Genomic DNA, 15,454 nt, shown 5'->3' on the forward strand with positions numbered 1-15,454 from the left:
ACCCGGAATTTCTCACGCTCTGTAAACCGGAACCTGCTCACAGCAATAATCTCACAGACACATCTACAGAAAATCTCATTCTCAACTTCGCCCGAGCAACTTCCCAACAATTATCAAAGAACCGGCACTGCATTAACCCGGAACATCCTCACACCCAGTGTCCACTCCACTGACCCTCACTCAGTGTCCACTCCACTGACCCTCACTCAGTGTCCACTCCACTGACCCTCACTCAGTGTCCACTCCACTGACCCTCACTCAGTGTACACTCCTCACCCTCACACCCAGTCTCCACTCCACTGACCCTCACTCAGTGTCCACTCCACTGACCCTCACCCAGTGTCCACTCCACTGACCCTCACTCAGTGTCCACTCCACTGACCCTCACTCAGTGTACACTCCTCACCCTCACACCCAGTGTCCACTCCACTGACCCTCACTCAGTGTCCACTCCACTGACCCTCACTCAGTGTACACTCCTCACCCTCACACCCAGTGTCCACTCCACTGACCCTCACTCAGTGTCCACTCCACTGACCCTCACCCAGTGTCCACTCCACTGACCCTCACTCAGTGTCCACTCCACTGACCCTCACTCAGTGTACACTCCTCACCCTCACACCCAGTGTCCACTCCACTGACCCTCACACCCAGTGTCCACTCCACTGACCCTCACACCCAGTGTCCACTCCACTGACCCTCACATCCAGTGTCCACTCCACTGACCCTCACTCAGTGTCCACTCTACTGACCCTCACACCCTGTGTCCACCACTGACCCTCACACCCAGTGTCCACCACTGACCCTCACACCCAGTGTCCACCACTGACCCTCACACCCAGTGTCCACTCCACTCACCCTCACACCCAGTGTACATTCCACTCACCCTTACACCCAGTGTCCACTCCACTGACCCTCATCCAGTGTCCACTCCACTGACCCTCACTACTAGTGTCCACTCCACTGACCCTCACAACCAGTGTCCACTCCACTGACCCTCACTCAGTGTCCACTCTACTGACCCTCACACCCAGTGTCCACTCCACCGACCCTCACACCCAGTGTCCACTCCACTGGCCCTCACTCAGTGTACACTCCACTGACCCTCACACTGGGTGTCCACTCCACTGTCCCTAACACCCAATGTCCACTTTACTGACCCTCACACTCAGTGTCGACTCCACTGAACCTCACACCCAGTGTCCACTCCACTGAACCTCACACCCAGTGTCCACTCCACTGACCCTAAAACCCAGTGCCGACTCCACTGACCCTCACACCCAGTGTCCACTCCACTGACCCTCACACCCAGTGTCTACTCCACTGTCCCTCACACCCAGTGCCCACTCCATTGACCCTCACAACCAGTGTCCACTCCACTGACCCTCACACTCTCCATTGACCCTCACACACAGTGTCCACTCCACTGACCCTCACTCAGTGTCCACTCTACTGACCCTCACACCCAGTATCCACTCCACTGACCCTCACACCCAGTGTCCACTCCACTGACCCACACACCCAGTGTCCACTCCACTGACCCTCACTCAGTGTCCACTCTACTGACCCTCACACCCAGTGTCCACTCCACCGACCCTCACACCCAGTGTCCACTCCACTGGCCCTCACTCAGTGTACACTCCACTGACCCTCACACCAGGTGTCCACTCCACTGTCTCTAACACCCAGTGTCCACTCCACTGAACCTCACACCCAGTGTCCACTCCACTGACCCTAAAACCCAGTGTCGACTCCACTGACCCTCACACCCAGTGTCCACTCCACTGACCCTCACACCCAGTGTCCACTCCACTATCCATCACACCCAGTGCCCACTCCACTGACCCTCACAACCAGTGTCCACTCCACTGACCCTCACTCAGTGTCCACTCTACTGACCCTCACACCCAGTATCCACTCCACTGACCCTCACACTCAGTGTACACTCCACTGACCCTCACACACAGTGTCCACTCCACTGACCCTCACACAGTGTCCACTCTACTGACCCTCACACCCAGTATCCACTCCACTGACCCTCACACCCAGTGTCCACTCCACTGACCCACACACCCAGTGTCCACTCCACTGGCCCTCACTCAGTGTACACTCCACTGACCCTCACACCGGGTGTCCACTCCACTGTCCCTAACACCCAGTGTCCACTTTACTGACCCTCACACCCAGTGCCCACTCCACTGGCCCTCACTCCCAGTGTTGACTCCACTGACACTCACCCAGTGTCCACTCCACTGACCCTCATCCAGTGTCCACTCCACTGACCCTCACTCAGTGTCCACTCCACTGACCCCCACACCCAGTGTCCACTCCACTGACCCTCACACCCAGTGTCCACTCCACTGAACTTCACACTCAGTGTCCACTCCACTGACCCTCACACCGAATGTCGACTCCACTGACCCTCACCCTGTGTCCACTCCACTGACCCTCACACCTAGTGTCCACTCCACTGACCCTCACACCCAGTGTCCACTCCACTGACCCTCACGCCGAGAGCTAATTCCATTCAATCTAGAATGGAGTTGCTCTCTAGGCCACCGATGAGGGCAGTTATGAGTGACCTCTGTTCCTCTGAGCCTAAAGCTACTTGTGAACCTCACCTGAGCCAATGTCAGCCTGTCTGATTTGTGAAGACGACAGGATGGAAAGTGTTACAGGGGGCGCGGTTCAGCAACCCCATTGCACCCAGTGTGGATCCAGGCGCAAGGGGCTGAATCACACGCAAGGCCGGGCGCCAGGCGAACAACATTGTGTGGGTCTCCCGACTGGCTCCAGCCGGCACCAGCTGGATCTCACCCAGCCTAATTATCTGCTTATTCAAATACCTGGAGATTGGATTCACCCGGCATCAGGTCACGCCTGGGAGACCTCACCAGTGTGCCATTTAATACCAGTCCACGGAAATGTAACAGCACCCGGGGGCTGCCAGGGTGCCCATATGGCACTGCCGAGGCACCACCATTTTGTTTCGAGTCAACTGAATCGCTGCCAAGATTATTAAATGTCAATGTTACAGCTGTAGGAGAATTTATGGCACTCCTTCTATCAGCTGTCATTATCATAAAGGGAGACTGTCAGTACACCATTGACTGACAGATCCAAAGATTACAGGATTAGCTCTCTTTGATGTGGCGTTGTGGATACAAATGTTTTCTTTTATAAAGCAAAGTATTTGAGGGATCCAAATGTATTTGATAGGCTTTTGTGTTTTTTTTAATAGTGAAGTCTATAATAGGTACTTAGAACTTTATTTAATTTAATATAATTTCAACATGTCTCCTGAAATCAGCCCATGCTGGATATTGGGTGAATTGGCATGGAGAGTGTAAGGGCAGAGGGTGGTCAGTGGGGGGCATGGGGTGCCATGTGAAGACACAAAGTAAGCAGAAAGGCTATAACTGGCCAGTGGAGTGGAGAGACCTGACTTGGCATGAAGGGCATGCCATTGGGGGTGGATAAGAGACATGGGTTGGCATTAGTTGGCATGAATGAGGCTCAGGGATCTGTGGCGGGTAGGGGTTTGTGACAGGGCCTAATACTTTTTAAAATAAGTATTTTTATTCAAATTTTAATATTTGTACATTTACATCTAACATTCAAAACAAAATAAACCCAACACCGACTCCTGTATCCACCTTCCCTAACACCACCCACCAGGTATGCAGTACATAGTCGTGCGACTCAGCGAACGCTGTCTACCTCATACGCTGCAGGAAAGGATGTCCGAAAGCGTGGTACATTGGCAAGACCAATCTATGAACGGACATTGTGCGACAATCACCAGGCAGGAATGTTCCCTTCCAGCCGGGGAACACTTCAACAATCAAGGGAATTCAGTCTCTGATCTCCAGGTAAGCTTTCTCCAAGGCGGCCTACTGGATGCGCGACAACGAAAATCACCGAACGAAAACTTATACTCGAGTTCTGCACACGAGTACGGCCTCAACCGGGACCTTGGATTCATGTCGCATTACATTCACCCCCCACCATCTGGCCTGGGCTTGCAAAATCCCACCAACTGTTCTGGCTTGAGACAATTCACACCTCTTTAACCTGGGATTACCCCTCTCTCTGGATCTGTAAAGACTTAATTGCCTGCAAATGCTCGCATTTATCTTGCATCTTTGACTTTGTTTATATATATGTTTCTGGAATCTACCTCTTCATTCACCTGAGGAAAGAGCAGTGCTCCGAAAGCTAGTGATTTGAAACAAACCTGTTGGACTTTACAAGTAAAGTTGTAAGACTTTTTACTTTCCTGTTTGCCCAGTGGTTCCATCCAAAGTGAAAAAATGAAATGAAAATCGCTTATTGTCACGAATAGGCTTCAATGAAGTCACTGTGAAAAGCCCCTAGTCGCCACATTCTGGCGCCTGTTCAGGGAGGCTGGTACGGGAATTGAACCGTGCTGCTGGCCTGCATTGGTCTGCTTTAAAAGCCAACGATTTAGCCCAGTGTGCTAAACCAGCCCCATGTGGATGAATTGTTCCTTCTGAGGAGATTCTAGAACCATGTGGCATAAACTCAGTATAACAATGGGCCAAGTTGAACTGAGATGAGAAGAAATTGATTATATTCAAAGTTTAGATGGACTTCTGGTCTCCAAGGGATTTGAGGAACAGGAGGAAGGTGGAGTTGAGGATCAGTCAGGATCACGGTAAACAATTCAGTTGACTCAGAGGGGCATTTCACTACTATATCTCTTATGCCCTTATATAGTTTCTTATTTTGTTCTGAGGATGTGAGCATCATTGGCAAGGCCTGCACTTGTTGCTTATCCGTAATTGCCCGTGAGAAGGTGGCAACAAACTGCTACCTTATACCACTGCAAACAGGGGAGACAGTAGTGTGGTGATCTTGTCACTGAACGAGTAATCCAGAGGCTAACGTCCTGGGGACAAGGGTTCAAATCCCACTATGGCACCTGGTGGAATTTACATTCAAGATAATCTAGAATCAAAAAGTTAGTTTCAGTAATGGAGACCATGAAACCAATGTTGATTGTCATAAATAGCCATCTGGTTCACTAATGCCTTTTAGGGAAATAAATCTGCCATCCTGCTCTGGTCTGGCCTGTATGTGACTCCAGATAGTCTGGCCTGTATGTGATCCCAAATGTGGTTGTCTCTTAGCTGCCCTCTTAAATGGTGTGCTCAAGTCAGTTCAAGAGCAGTTAGGGATGCCAACAAATGCTGGCCTTACCGTTAACACCCACATCCCATGAAAGAATAAAGAAAATTTAAAAATCCATGTGGTGTAGGTGTACCAACAACAGTGCTATTAGGGAACTCCAGTCTCTCGCCAATCCAGTCCCTCCGATTCACCAGGGTCCATTTTGCATTTAATTTTTGTTAACTCTTTCTTTTAGTTTTATGTCATCTCTTATCTCTTTAGTTATCCATGGCTTTTTTTTTGGCAAGTAAAATTCTTACTTCTCAGGGGACTAAATGGTTTTGAATCACATTAAATGTTTGCATGAAAATAATGCACATCACCATATGGATTCTTCATAAAGTCACAGCATAATTTTCAAGGTTAAAATCACTGTGACATCATTAAGTAGAGTTCAGTAGATAAAAATTGATGAATGCTAAAACAAGGCACGCAAAAAGTATTTCTTCTTCATCAGTATACCATAGTCCAGTACATGGGGGAATAAAACATTGGAAGAGAAAAAGTAAAATGAAGGTCTTTAAAAGGATTGTACCAAATAAAACAAAAATTACAAGAAAATAAGAGAAAAGCAAGAAAGGCCCTTGAAACAATAAGAAACAATGAAGTACAGATACTGGGAGACAAGATAGATCAGTCATTTATTGAATTGATAATTGCAAAAAAATAAGCAACAGACAATGAACCTTCCAGCAAGGAATAACAAAACGATGATGTTATATTGTAAGTTGATATGTAAATGCTGACCTTTTTGTGAACCAGATTTTCCAAACAATCAAAGCCTTTTACTGAATTCCAGTACTGAGTCAAATGTTCAATAATTATAGTTAACATTTAGGTCAAATGCAGCACTGCTCAGCTATTATTCTCAATGTAACGGGCTTAATATGCAGAAAATAATTCATACATTGTACTCAAATTCATAGGAAGAAATGGAAGCCCAGTCACATTGCCCCCCCCCCCCCCCCCCCCATGCCCCATTGCATTTCTTGTCATGCTCCATTGATCCTACAACGGTTTTAATCTACCCTTTAGAATTCTACTGTTTTAGCTCAGTTGGCTGGACAGCTGGTTTGTGATGCAGAGAAAGACGAACAGCGCGGGTTCAATTTCATTCCGACCAAGTTTATTCATGAAGGCCTGCCTTCTCAACCTTGCCCCTCGCAGGTGCCTAAGGGGTGGTGATCCTCAGGTTAAATTACCACCTATCAGCTCTCCCCCTCAAAGGGGAAAGTAGCCTATGGCCATCTGTGACAAAATAAATTCCACAATAAAATATGTGGTCTGCTGACCTGTTGAATCCCTTACTTTAGTTTCATCAGTAGGTTTCCACAACAGTAATAACTACTTGTGTTTATATATCACCTTTAACAAAGTAAACTATCCAGAGTTACTTCACAGGAATTATATTGAATATAATTTGAGACTGTGCAACATGAGGAGATATTAGTACATCTTAGTTTTATAGAGCAGCTTAAAAGAGGAGAGAGAGATAAAGAGGCGGAGAGGTTTATGAAATAAATTTCACAACCTGTGTCCGAGATAGATGAAGGCACAATCACCAATTGATGGAGTAACTCAACTCAAGGAAGGCTAACAGGTCAAAATTGGAGCAGTAAAGATATTTTGGATTGAAGGACTGAAGGAAGCTACAAAGATAGGGAGGGGTGCAGTCATGGAGGAATTTGAAAACAAGGATGAGAATTTCAAAATTGAGGCATTGCTGGACTAGTAGCCATATGAGTTGGCAAATATAGAAGATATAAGTAAACTGGACGCAGGTTTTTGGATGCTCTCATAGGATGGCAGATCAAAGGCTACCCAGGGGAGCATTGTAATAATCACGTCTAGAGATAACAAAGACAGGAGAGATGGTTCCAGCAGAAATTTGGGCAATTCTATGAAGGTGGAAGTAAGCATTCTTGGTGACGGAGCAGATATATTGTCAGAAGCTCAATTCAGTGTTAAGTTCAACACCAAGTTTACAAAATATCTGGTTCAGCCTCAGGGTAGTGGAGATGGGCTCTGTAACTAGGGAACAAAGTTTGTTGTGGGGATTGAAGACAATGACTTCAGCCTTCACAGTCTTTAGTTTGGAGTAAATTTCAGTTTTCTTGGCACTGGTTATCAGACCAGCAGTCTGACAAACCAGGGAGAGTAGAGAGATAAAGTTGGATGTTGTCATCATATATGCTGAACCTGATATTGCGTTTCCAGAAGATGTTGCTGAGGAGCAGCATGCAGATGAAAAATAGAAGTGGTCAATGACAGATCCTTGAGAGATTCCAGAGGCAACGGTGTGGGAGGGGGGATGAGAAGTCAATACGGGCAATTTTCTGGCAATAACTTAATTGGCCGATGCCCAATTAAGTCCAAAAGATACACCGAGAACAAAAGTGACCCAGCATTGGTTCCTGCTCAACTGCTCTCAATTCTAAGCAACCCTGTTTTCTGGTAGCAACCGACTTTCTATTCAAGCTGCTCTAGTTCCTCTTACACCAAATTCCTGATTTTTCTAAAAAGTCTCTTCTGAGCTATCTTATTAAAAACCCAAATATGACACATTACTGCACTATTTTCATTAGTTTGGACACATTTTTTAAAAACTCAAACTTTTCAACTTACTTTATTCACAATTTTTAAAAATCACATCCTTGTTGACCATCCATTTCTAAGTCTTCTGAATTTATTTTAAATTAGGGATTGTAAGAATCCCTCCCTCCAACTCTCCACGTCTCTCTTGTCTGCTTTAAGATACAATTTAAAATTGACCTTCTTGGCCAAGTTTCTTGTCATCTTTCAATGTATGTATGCTTCCTTGACCCAGTCTCAATTTCTTTTGTGGCATGTCATGGGATATTTAACTGCATTAAAGGTATATAAATGCAAATTTTGTTGTTGTTTTGCTGCAGTGTACCTTTACCCACTCAGTCATTAAGGTAAAGGTGGCATGCAACACTTGCATTCTGAGCTGAGTTTGTTGATCTTGCAGTAGAAACATTACAACTGTCCCTGGGAAAGAAAATAAATTCAAGCAACATTTCTGCTCCTACTGACTATGGAGTGGTCCTTGCATGTGTAGAAATTGGGCAAAGGTAGGATCAGATTTGGCCATGATACCAACATAAGCCATTGCCTGCTAATATTCAACACCTGCTCTTACATGTGAAAATAACAGCTTACAATAGGACATTGAGGGTCCAATGAGCCCCACCCTATTCATTCAGGAGAAATTGAGTGGGCATGGGGGCGGACAAAGGAACAAATCAAGTCAAAATTAGTAAAATAATAAGAAACCTGGAATGAAATTTGCCACCAAGAAGCAGAGCAACATTATGCAATCGAGAAAATCTACCGATGCTTTCTTTTTGCTAGCTCTATTAAATCTGCTATTTCAGAGCAGACATCATGAGCTGTTTAAACTTCTCAATATCACATTTTGTCATAATAAAAGCTTTATTTTGATTTTTCAGTAGACCAAGTGTATCCATGACCATCATCCCTCTGGTCAGTGATCCCTGTAACTCCACGCTTACTCCATGTTGTATATATTCAGTGACAACACTCTCATCAATAGCAGCCGACATTGCAAAACAATCACAGGACACAAAGCCGGGTCCAAAATACATCTCTTTGCTGCCTTCCTTGCCTTTGATAAATTTTTCAGTGTGTGCAGATATCTTCTTCATGAAGCAAGCTTTCCCAGTGCACTGATTTACCCACTCTGTAAAAAACTTCTGTAATGGACACAACAAAAGATCATCAACTTTAAACAACTTCCAAGTGATCTCATATTCATTTCATTTAAATTGGAACGGTAAAGTAAGCTACCAAGGTTAAAATCATGTCTTCACATGAAACTCCTCATTATAATATTTTGACATCTTTCCTTGTAGCTTCGAGGTGGCTTACATTTAAATTTAAAGCAGTTTATGAAAAGGCAATAAAAACACACTGCAAGGATTTAATAACTGCAGACATACAATATTATACTAGCAACTAGTTGGTTAATTTCACTCATTCAACACTTCATAATTATGATTAGTCATGGCAAAGCTGGAGTTGTTCTCCTTGGAGCAGAGAAGATTAAGATATTTGATAGGTGTTCAAAATGAGAAATGTTTTGTTAGAGAGTAGAGAAAAAATGAAATGAAAAATGAAATGAAATGAAAATGAAATGAATGAAATGAAATGAAAATCGCTTATTGTCACGAGTAGGCTTCAATGAAGTTACTGTGAAAAGCCCCTAGTCGCCACATTCCGGCGCCTGTCCAGGGAGGCTGGTACGGGAAACTGTTCATAGTGGCAGAATGGTTGCTGTCCAGATGATTTTAGGAGATTGGCAATAGGTGACCGGAGGCGACATGAGGAAACATTTTTTCTTACTCAGCCAGATCTGGTCTGGTATGTACTGACTGAAAAGGTGGTGGAAGCAGATTCAGTAGAAAGTGTGGTAGTATGGCTAGAGAGATCATATTACCAAAGAACCAAGCTGCCATTGGTACAGCTGCCTCGCTGCCCATTGGCCCAGGCAAGTCATGTGCCTCTCTGCCAATTGGTTGTGGCTGGTCATGTGACTCCCCGCCGATTGGCTGAGAGGTTGGTAGCTCCGCCTACAAGGCGGGGTATAAGGGCTTGTGCTGGCTGGCAGTCGGCCTTTCTCTGTACGATCACAGCCGGGCTCACATCTAGCGTATTAAAGCCTGTTGTTTGGAACTTCACTATGACTCGAGTCCAATTGATGGTGCATCAATTTAATACGCTAGACTTTGAAAATGGAACGATGGATTAAGCCAGAATGCCTCCGGATCAGCCCGCGTGCTGCAAACGCGTCAGCAACTTTTAAACATTGGCTGACGTGCTTCAACAGCTACCTCTCTACTACAGAAAATCAACCAACAAAGGAGCAGAAACTCCACATCCTCAACTCGTGCGTGGGCACCGCCATTTACTCAATGATAGAGGACAAACGGGACTATGATGTCGCCATGGATCTCCTAAAAGGGCACTTCATCAGGCCAGTAAACCAAGTCTACGCGCGGCACCTCCTGGCAACAAGGCAACAATTCCTCGGTGAGTCCCTCGATGAATTCTATCGGGCCCTCATTGTCCTAGGGAGAAACTGCGCCTGCCCGCAGGTCACTGCTGAGGAGCACACCGAGCTCTTGATTAGGGATGCCTTTGTGGCGGGCATGCAGTCACCCCAAATACGGCAGAGACTGTTAGAGAAGGACGTTCTCAGCCTCACTGAGGCACGGACCCTTGCATCTTCTTTGGAGGTCGCTGACCGCAACGCGCGTATGCCCCCGGCCGCGCTGCAGCCTTGTGGGCAGCGTGGCACAGCCCCCTCACCCACGCCAACTCAGATTCCCAGACCTGCGCTGCAGGACGCTCAGACAAGCCCATGGGCCCCCGCTGCTATTTCTGCGGGCAGGCCAAGCACCTCCGCCCGCGCTGCCCGGCCCGCACCGCAGTCTGCAAGAGCTGCGGCAAAAAGGGCCATTTCGCGGCCGTCTGCCTCTCCAAGTCGGTCGCTGTGGACCGTCTAGCCATCCTCGGCTACGTAGTGCGTAACTGAGTGATAGGCCCCGACCCCGAACGCATGCGCCCCCTTATGGAACTCCCCCCGCATCTGATAAAGGCTTCTCGCCCTTTCGAACGTCTTAGTATGGACTTCAAGGGTCCCCTACCCTCCAACAACTGCAACACATACTTCTTAAATGTGATTGATGAGTACTCCCGCTTCCCGTTCGCCATCCCCTGCCCCGACATGACCACTTCAACTATCATCAAGGCCCTCCACTCCATTTTCTTCCTGTTCGGTTACCCCGCGTACATCCACAGTGACCGGGGGTCCTCCTTTATGAGTGACGAACTGCGTCAATTCCTGCTCAGCAGGGGCATCACCTCTAGCAGGACGACCAGTTATAACCCCTGGGGTAACGGTCAGGTCGAGAGGGAGAACGGTACGGTCTGGAAGACCGTCCTACTGGCCCTACGGTCCAGGTGTCTCCCAGTCTCCCACTGGCAAGAGGTTCTCCCAGACACCCTCCACTCGATTCGGTCTCTCCTCTGTACTGCCACGAATCAAACACCTCATGAACGTCTTCTTGTTTTCCCCAGGAAGTCTTCCTCTGGGACCCCACTCCCGACCTGGCTGGCCACCCCCTGGCCCATCCTGCTCCGGAAGCATGTGCGGGTGCACAAGTCCGACCCGTTGGTTGAAAAATTCCAGTTACTCCACGCGAACCCGCGTACGCGGAGTATCCCGACGGATGACAGGACACGGTCTCCCTTCGGGACCTGGCACCCGCCGGCGTACGGCAACAACCCCCAACACCAACACCCTTCCCCCAGTCCCAACAACCCCCGGCGCCCCCAGAACCCAGCGCACAGGAACCCCTCCCCCCTGGCCTGGCTGCCACCAGCTCCGACCAGGGGTACGGACACAGGACCGTGACCACAGCTCCCGGAGTCACGGACGACCGCCGCTCCAACGCCGCTGCGCAGGTCTGGCAGGACACCGAAGGCACCCATCCAGCTGATCGAGTCAATGTGATGGACTTTATGGACTTTTTTCACGTTCTGCATATGTTCCTTGCCTGTGGTTTTTTTGTTTCTTTTGTTTTCATTATTATTACGATGGTTATTGTTGTTTTTCCCTTGTACACTGTATACAGCATGGTTTTCGTACACGTTCGTCGCGGGCCAGTGGGCATGAGTTACCTCGGTACTACCCGAATAGGTCTCTAGTCATACTATCAGTTTTACAGGCCCCCCCCCGTCTCTCCCGCCACTCCTTTCCACCCCACCCCCGCTTCATTCTCAACAAGGGGTGAATGTGGTAGTATGGCTAGAGAGATCATATTACCAAAGAACCAAGCTGCCATTGGTACAGCTGCCTCGCTGCCCATTGGCCCAGGCAAGTCATGTGCCTCTCTGCCAATTGGTTGTGGCTGGTCATGTGACTCCCCACCGATTGGCTGAGAAGTTGGTAGCTCCGCCTACAAGGCGGGGTATAAGAGCTCTTGCTGGCTGGCAGTCGGCCTTTCTCTGTACGACCACAGCCGGGCTCACATCTGGCGTATTAAAGCCTGTTGTTTGGAACTTCACTACAACTCGAGTCCAATTGATGGTGATCAGAAAGATAGCTCTTTCATTAAGCTGGCACAGGCAGAATGAGTTCAATAGCCTCTTTTCGTACGGCATCAATTCCACGATTTAAATCTCAATTTACAATTAATCCTGGCACTCCCTCCCGGACAGCACTGTGGATATAGCCACCTGTCAATTCAAGAAGAAAGCTCATCACCACCTTCTCAAGGGCAACTAGGGATGGGCCATAAATGCTGGCCTAGCCAGAAACGGCCACACCCCGTACTTTAATATTTAAAACAAAATCAGTCAAAACACAACAGCTGGCATTTATATAGTCCCTTTAATGTACAAAAAGTCCCAAGGCAGTTCATCGAGGCACTAAGAAAAATATAAACACGTAGCCAAAGGGAGAGTTCAGGGCAGCTGAGAGATTGGATTTAAGGAAGGTGTGATGAACAGTATTAATAACTGCTGTAAACGGTACCTGACCTTTAATACCTTGCCCCTTTAAGATGCTTGGAACCCTAGGGGACTCCGCCTCTGGCTACGCCCCCAGGAAACGGTATATAGGATAAGGCTCCATGTGGGGAGCACACTTCTCTCGAATGCTGTCCTGTTCTCTGTATATTAAAGCCTTTTGATTACCGACCTCGCTCTCGCGTCGTAATTGAGGGTGCCTCAATTTAATCTACACACACATCAAGATGGACAGCGCTCTAAAACCGGAGAAACTCAACCTGGACGCCAGGTCGCCGGAAGCCCCGGAAATGTTTAAATATTGGCTCCAGTGTTTCGAGGACTATCTGGACTCATCAACGACTGATGTCGACAGCACTCGCAAGCTGCGTTTACTACATGGCCGGGTGGGTCTCCGCGTCGTAATTGAGGGTGCCTCAGAAGGCAAAAGGAGGAGAGAGGAAGAGCGATGGATGCATTGGTGAAATCAGTGGAAGGGGATGGGATTGAGGGAGGAAAGGTGCAGGGTAACACGAGAGCTGGTCTCAAGAGAAGCCAAATTAAAGTTATCTGCTTATGTTTGGAGCAAGAGCCAAATGGTGCACACAAAATGACAGTAGGCATTTGTCGCACACACAGGCATAGCAGAGATTAGAAACATGGGGCACGGTTTAACAGAAATGGAACAGAGTTCCATGTTGAATGCTTTTAGCCGGGTGTTTCCAGGCGCCCGCAGTGTCAAGAAAGACCACGCTATCCAACGGGAATCTGTTTCCTTTCGGGGCCTCGGCAAGGAACGCCCTGCTGAGGCCACACTCAGCCGCACTTCCTGCAGAGTAGCTCCGCTCGCCAGTGTAGGAAGAGATCAGGGCACCATTTTTAAATGGCACCTCAATCTCTGGACTCCTCCATCGCAGATTCACCCCCTGAACCCCCATCTCATAAGGGCAGGGCACCCCTGACCCCGGTACGGGAAAAATGCCTCCCAGGCACCTTGGCATTGCCAGACCAACACAATGGAGTGCCCCTGCCAGCCTGGCAGTGCAATGGTGCCCAGATGGCATCTGGGAGACCAGTATACCATCTGGCCCAAGCACCTCGGGACCCGATCACCTGGAGAATCCTCGGGGGTTAGACCCCGCGCCTTGGTAACTCCAGCAAGTGCAAATTAAAGCAATGCTTACTGCAACACTTTAATATGCAAATTCACCTGATCTGGATCCTGCCCATTGTGGGCGTAATCCAAATCGTCATCATGTTTCGCAAGATTCCATTAGATATCGGGAGGTGTGGCAAGCAGGGGACATCTTGTGAGATTTACCAGTCATGTCGCGCCCAGAATTGGGCCCAATGCGGTCGTTGGATCGCACCCAGCCATGTTCTGGTTGTAAACAGGACTTTCTCTCCTTACTCTAGGTGCCTTGTATTGGATTGTTACATTTAATATTCTTGGAACCTTAATGTTAAAGATTAAATTAACCCCCATAAAACAAGGACCAGAAATATAAGTTGTTCATTTTTAAAAGTGAGTCTTTCTCTGCAGGTCATTGGGTAGAGGCACTCCTGCCCTCTTCTGATTGCCTGGCACTTCACTGTGTAATGGCATCTATCTCTAATTGGTCTAAAGGGTATCATGGTTTAATGACTGAACAGTCGTGGTTCATTGAAACATCTTTATTCCCCTCTTGTTGCAAATTTTACCATTTGCTTGAATTCTTAACTATCTCACAGCATACAAAAGATTGTAATTTACTCCTAAAATCTCAGGATCAGCCTTCCACAGTTGTTTGTTGTAATTACCATATGGCAGCTTTACTTTGCTTTTCCGCTTTATAGAAGGCAAGTAAATAAAAGCCAGCAGGGAACAATTTCCAAATTTGCAGATGATTGAAAGTTGGGTGGGAGGGTAACATAGAACATAGAACGATACAGCGCAGTACAGGCCCTTCGGCCCTCGATGTTGCACCGACATGGAAAAAAATCTAAAGGCCATCTAACCTACACTATGCCATTATCATCCATATGCTTATAAATTTTTAAATGCCCTCAATGTTGGCGTGTTCACTACTGTTGCAGGTAGGGCATTCCACGGCCTCACCACTCTTTGCGTAAAAAAACCCACCTCTGACCTCTGTCCTATATCTATTACCCCTCAATTTAAGGCTATGTCCCCTCGTGCTAGCCACCTCCATCCGCGGGAGAAGGCTCTCGCTGTCTACCCTATCTAACCCTCTGATCATTTTGTATGCCTCTATTAAGTCATCTCTTAACCTTCTTCACTCTAACGAAAACAACCTCAAGTCCATCAGCCTTTCCTCATAAGATTTTCCCTCCATACCAGGCAACATCCTGGTAAATCTCCTCTGCACCCGTTCCAAAGCTTCCACGTCCTTCCTATAATGAGGCGACCAGAACTGTACGCAATACTCCAAATGCGGCCGTACTAGAGTTTTGTACAACTGCAACATGACCTCATGGCTCCGGAACTCAATCCCTCTACCAATAAAGGCCAACACACCATAGGCCTTCTTCACAACCCATACCAACCTATGCGGAGGATGCAGAGATCCTTCAGCGTGATTTGGACAGGCTGAGTAAGTGGGCATATGTATGGCAGATGCAGTATGATGTGTGATGGAACCATCAATTCTACGGACACGTGCTTGTAGGATTAGAATAGCGGTTTTAATATACTTACAACAGAGCC

The 15,454-nt window shown here is 47.5% G+C and overlaps 1 protein-coding gene across 2 annotated transcripts in view; it reads right to left on the reverse strand.

Annotated features, from left to right (window-relative positions):
• Positions 1 to 6,363: 6,363 nt before the first annotated feature.
• LOC119977736 (inosine-uridine preferring nucleoside hydrolase-like) overlaps positions 6,364 to 15,454 on the reverse strand; it is a 35,800-nt gene continuing 26,709 nt past the window's right edge. For both annotated transcript variants that reach the window (XM_038818938.1, XM_038818937.1), the window contains exon 6: positions 6,364 to 8,930. In XM_038818938.1, the coding sequence (XP_038674866.1) occupies positions 8,583 to 8,930 (348 nt within the window). In that variant the 3' untranslated portion in view covers positions 6,364 to 8,582. The remainder of the gene's footprint in view (positions 8,931 to 15,454) is intronic.

The sequence above is a fragment of the Scyliorhinus canicula genome, chromosome 14 (assembly GCF_902713615.1).
Source record: "Scyliorhinus canicula chromosome 14, sScyCan1.1, whole genome shotgun sequence".
NCBI classification, from domain to species: domain Eukaryota; kingdom Metazoa; phylum Chordata; class Chondrichthyes; order Carcharhiniformes; family Scyliorhinidae; genus Scyliorhinus; species Scyliorhinus canicula.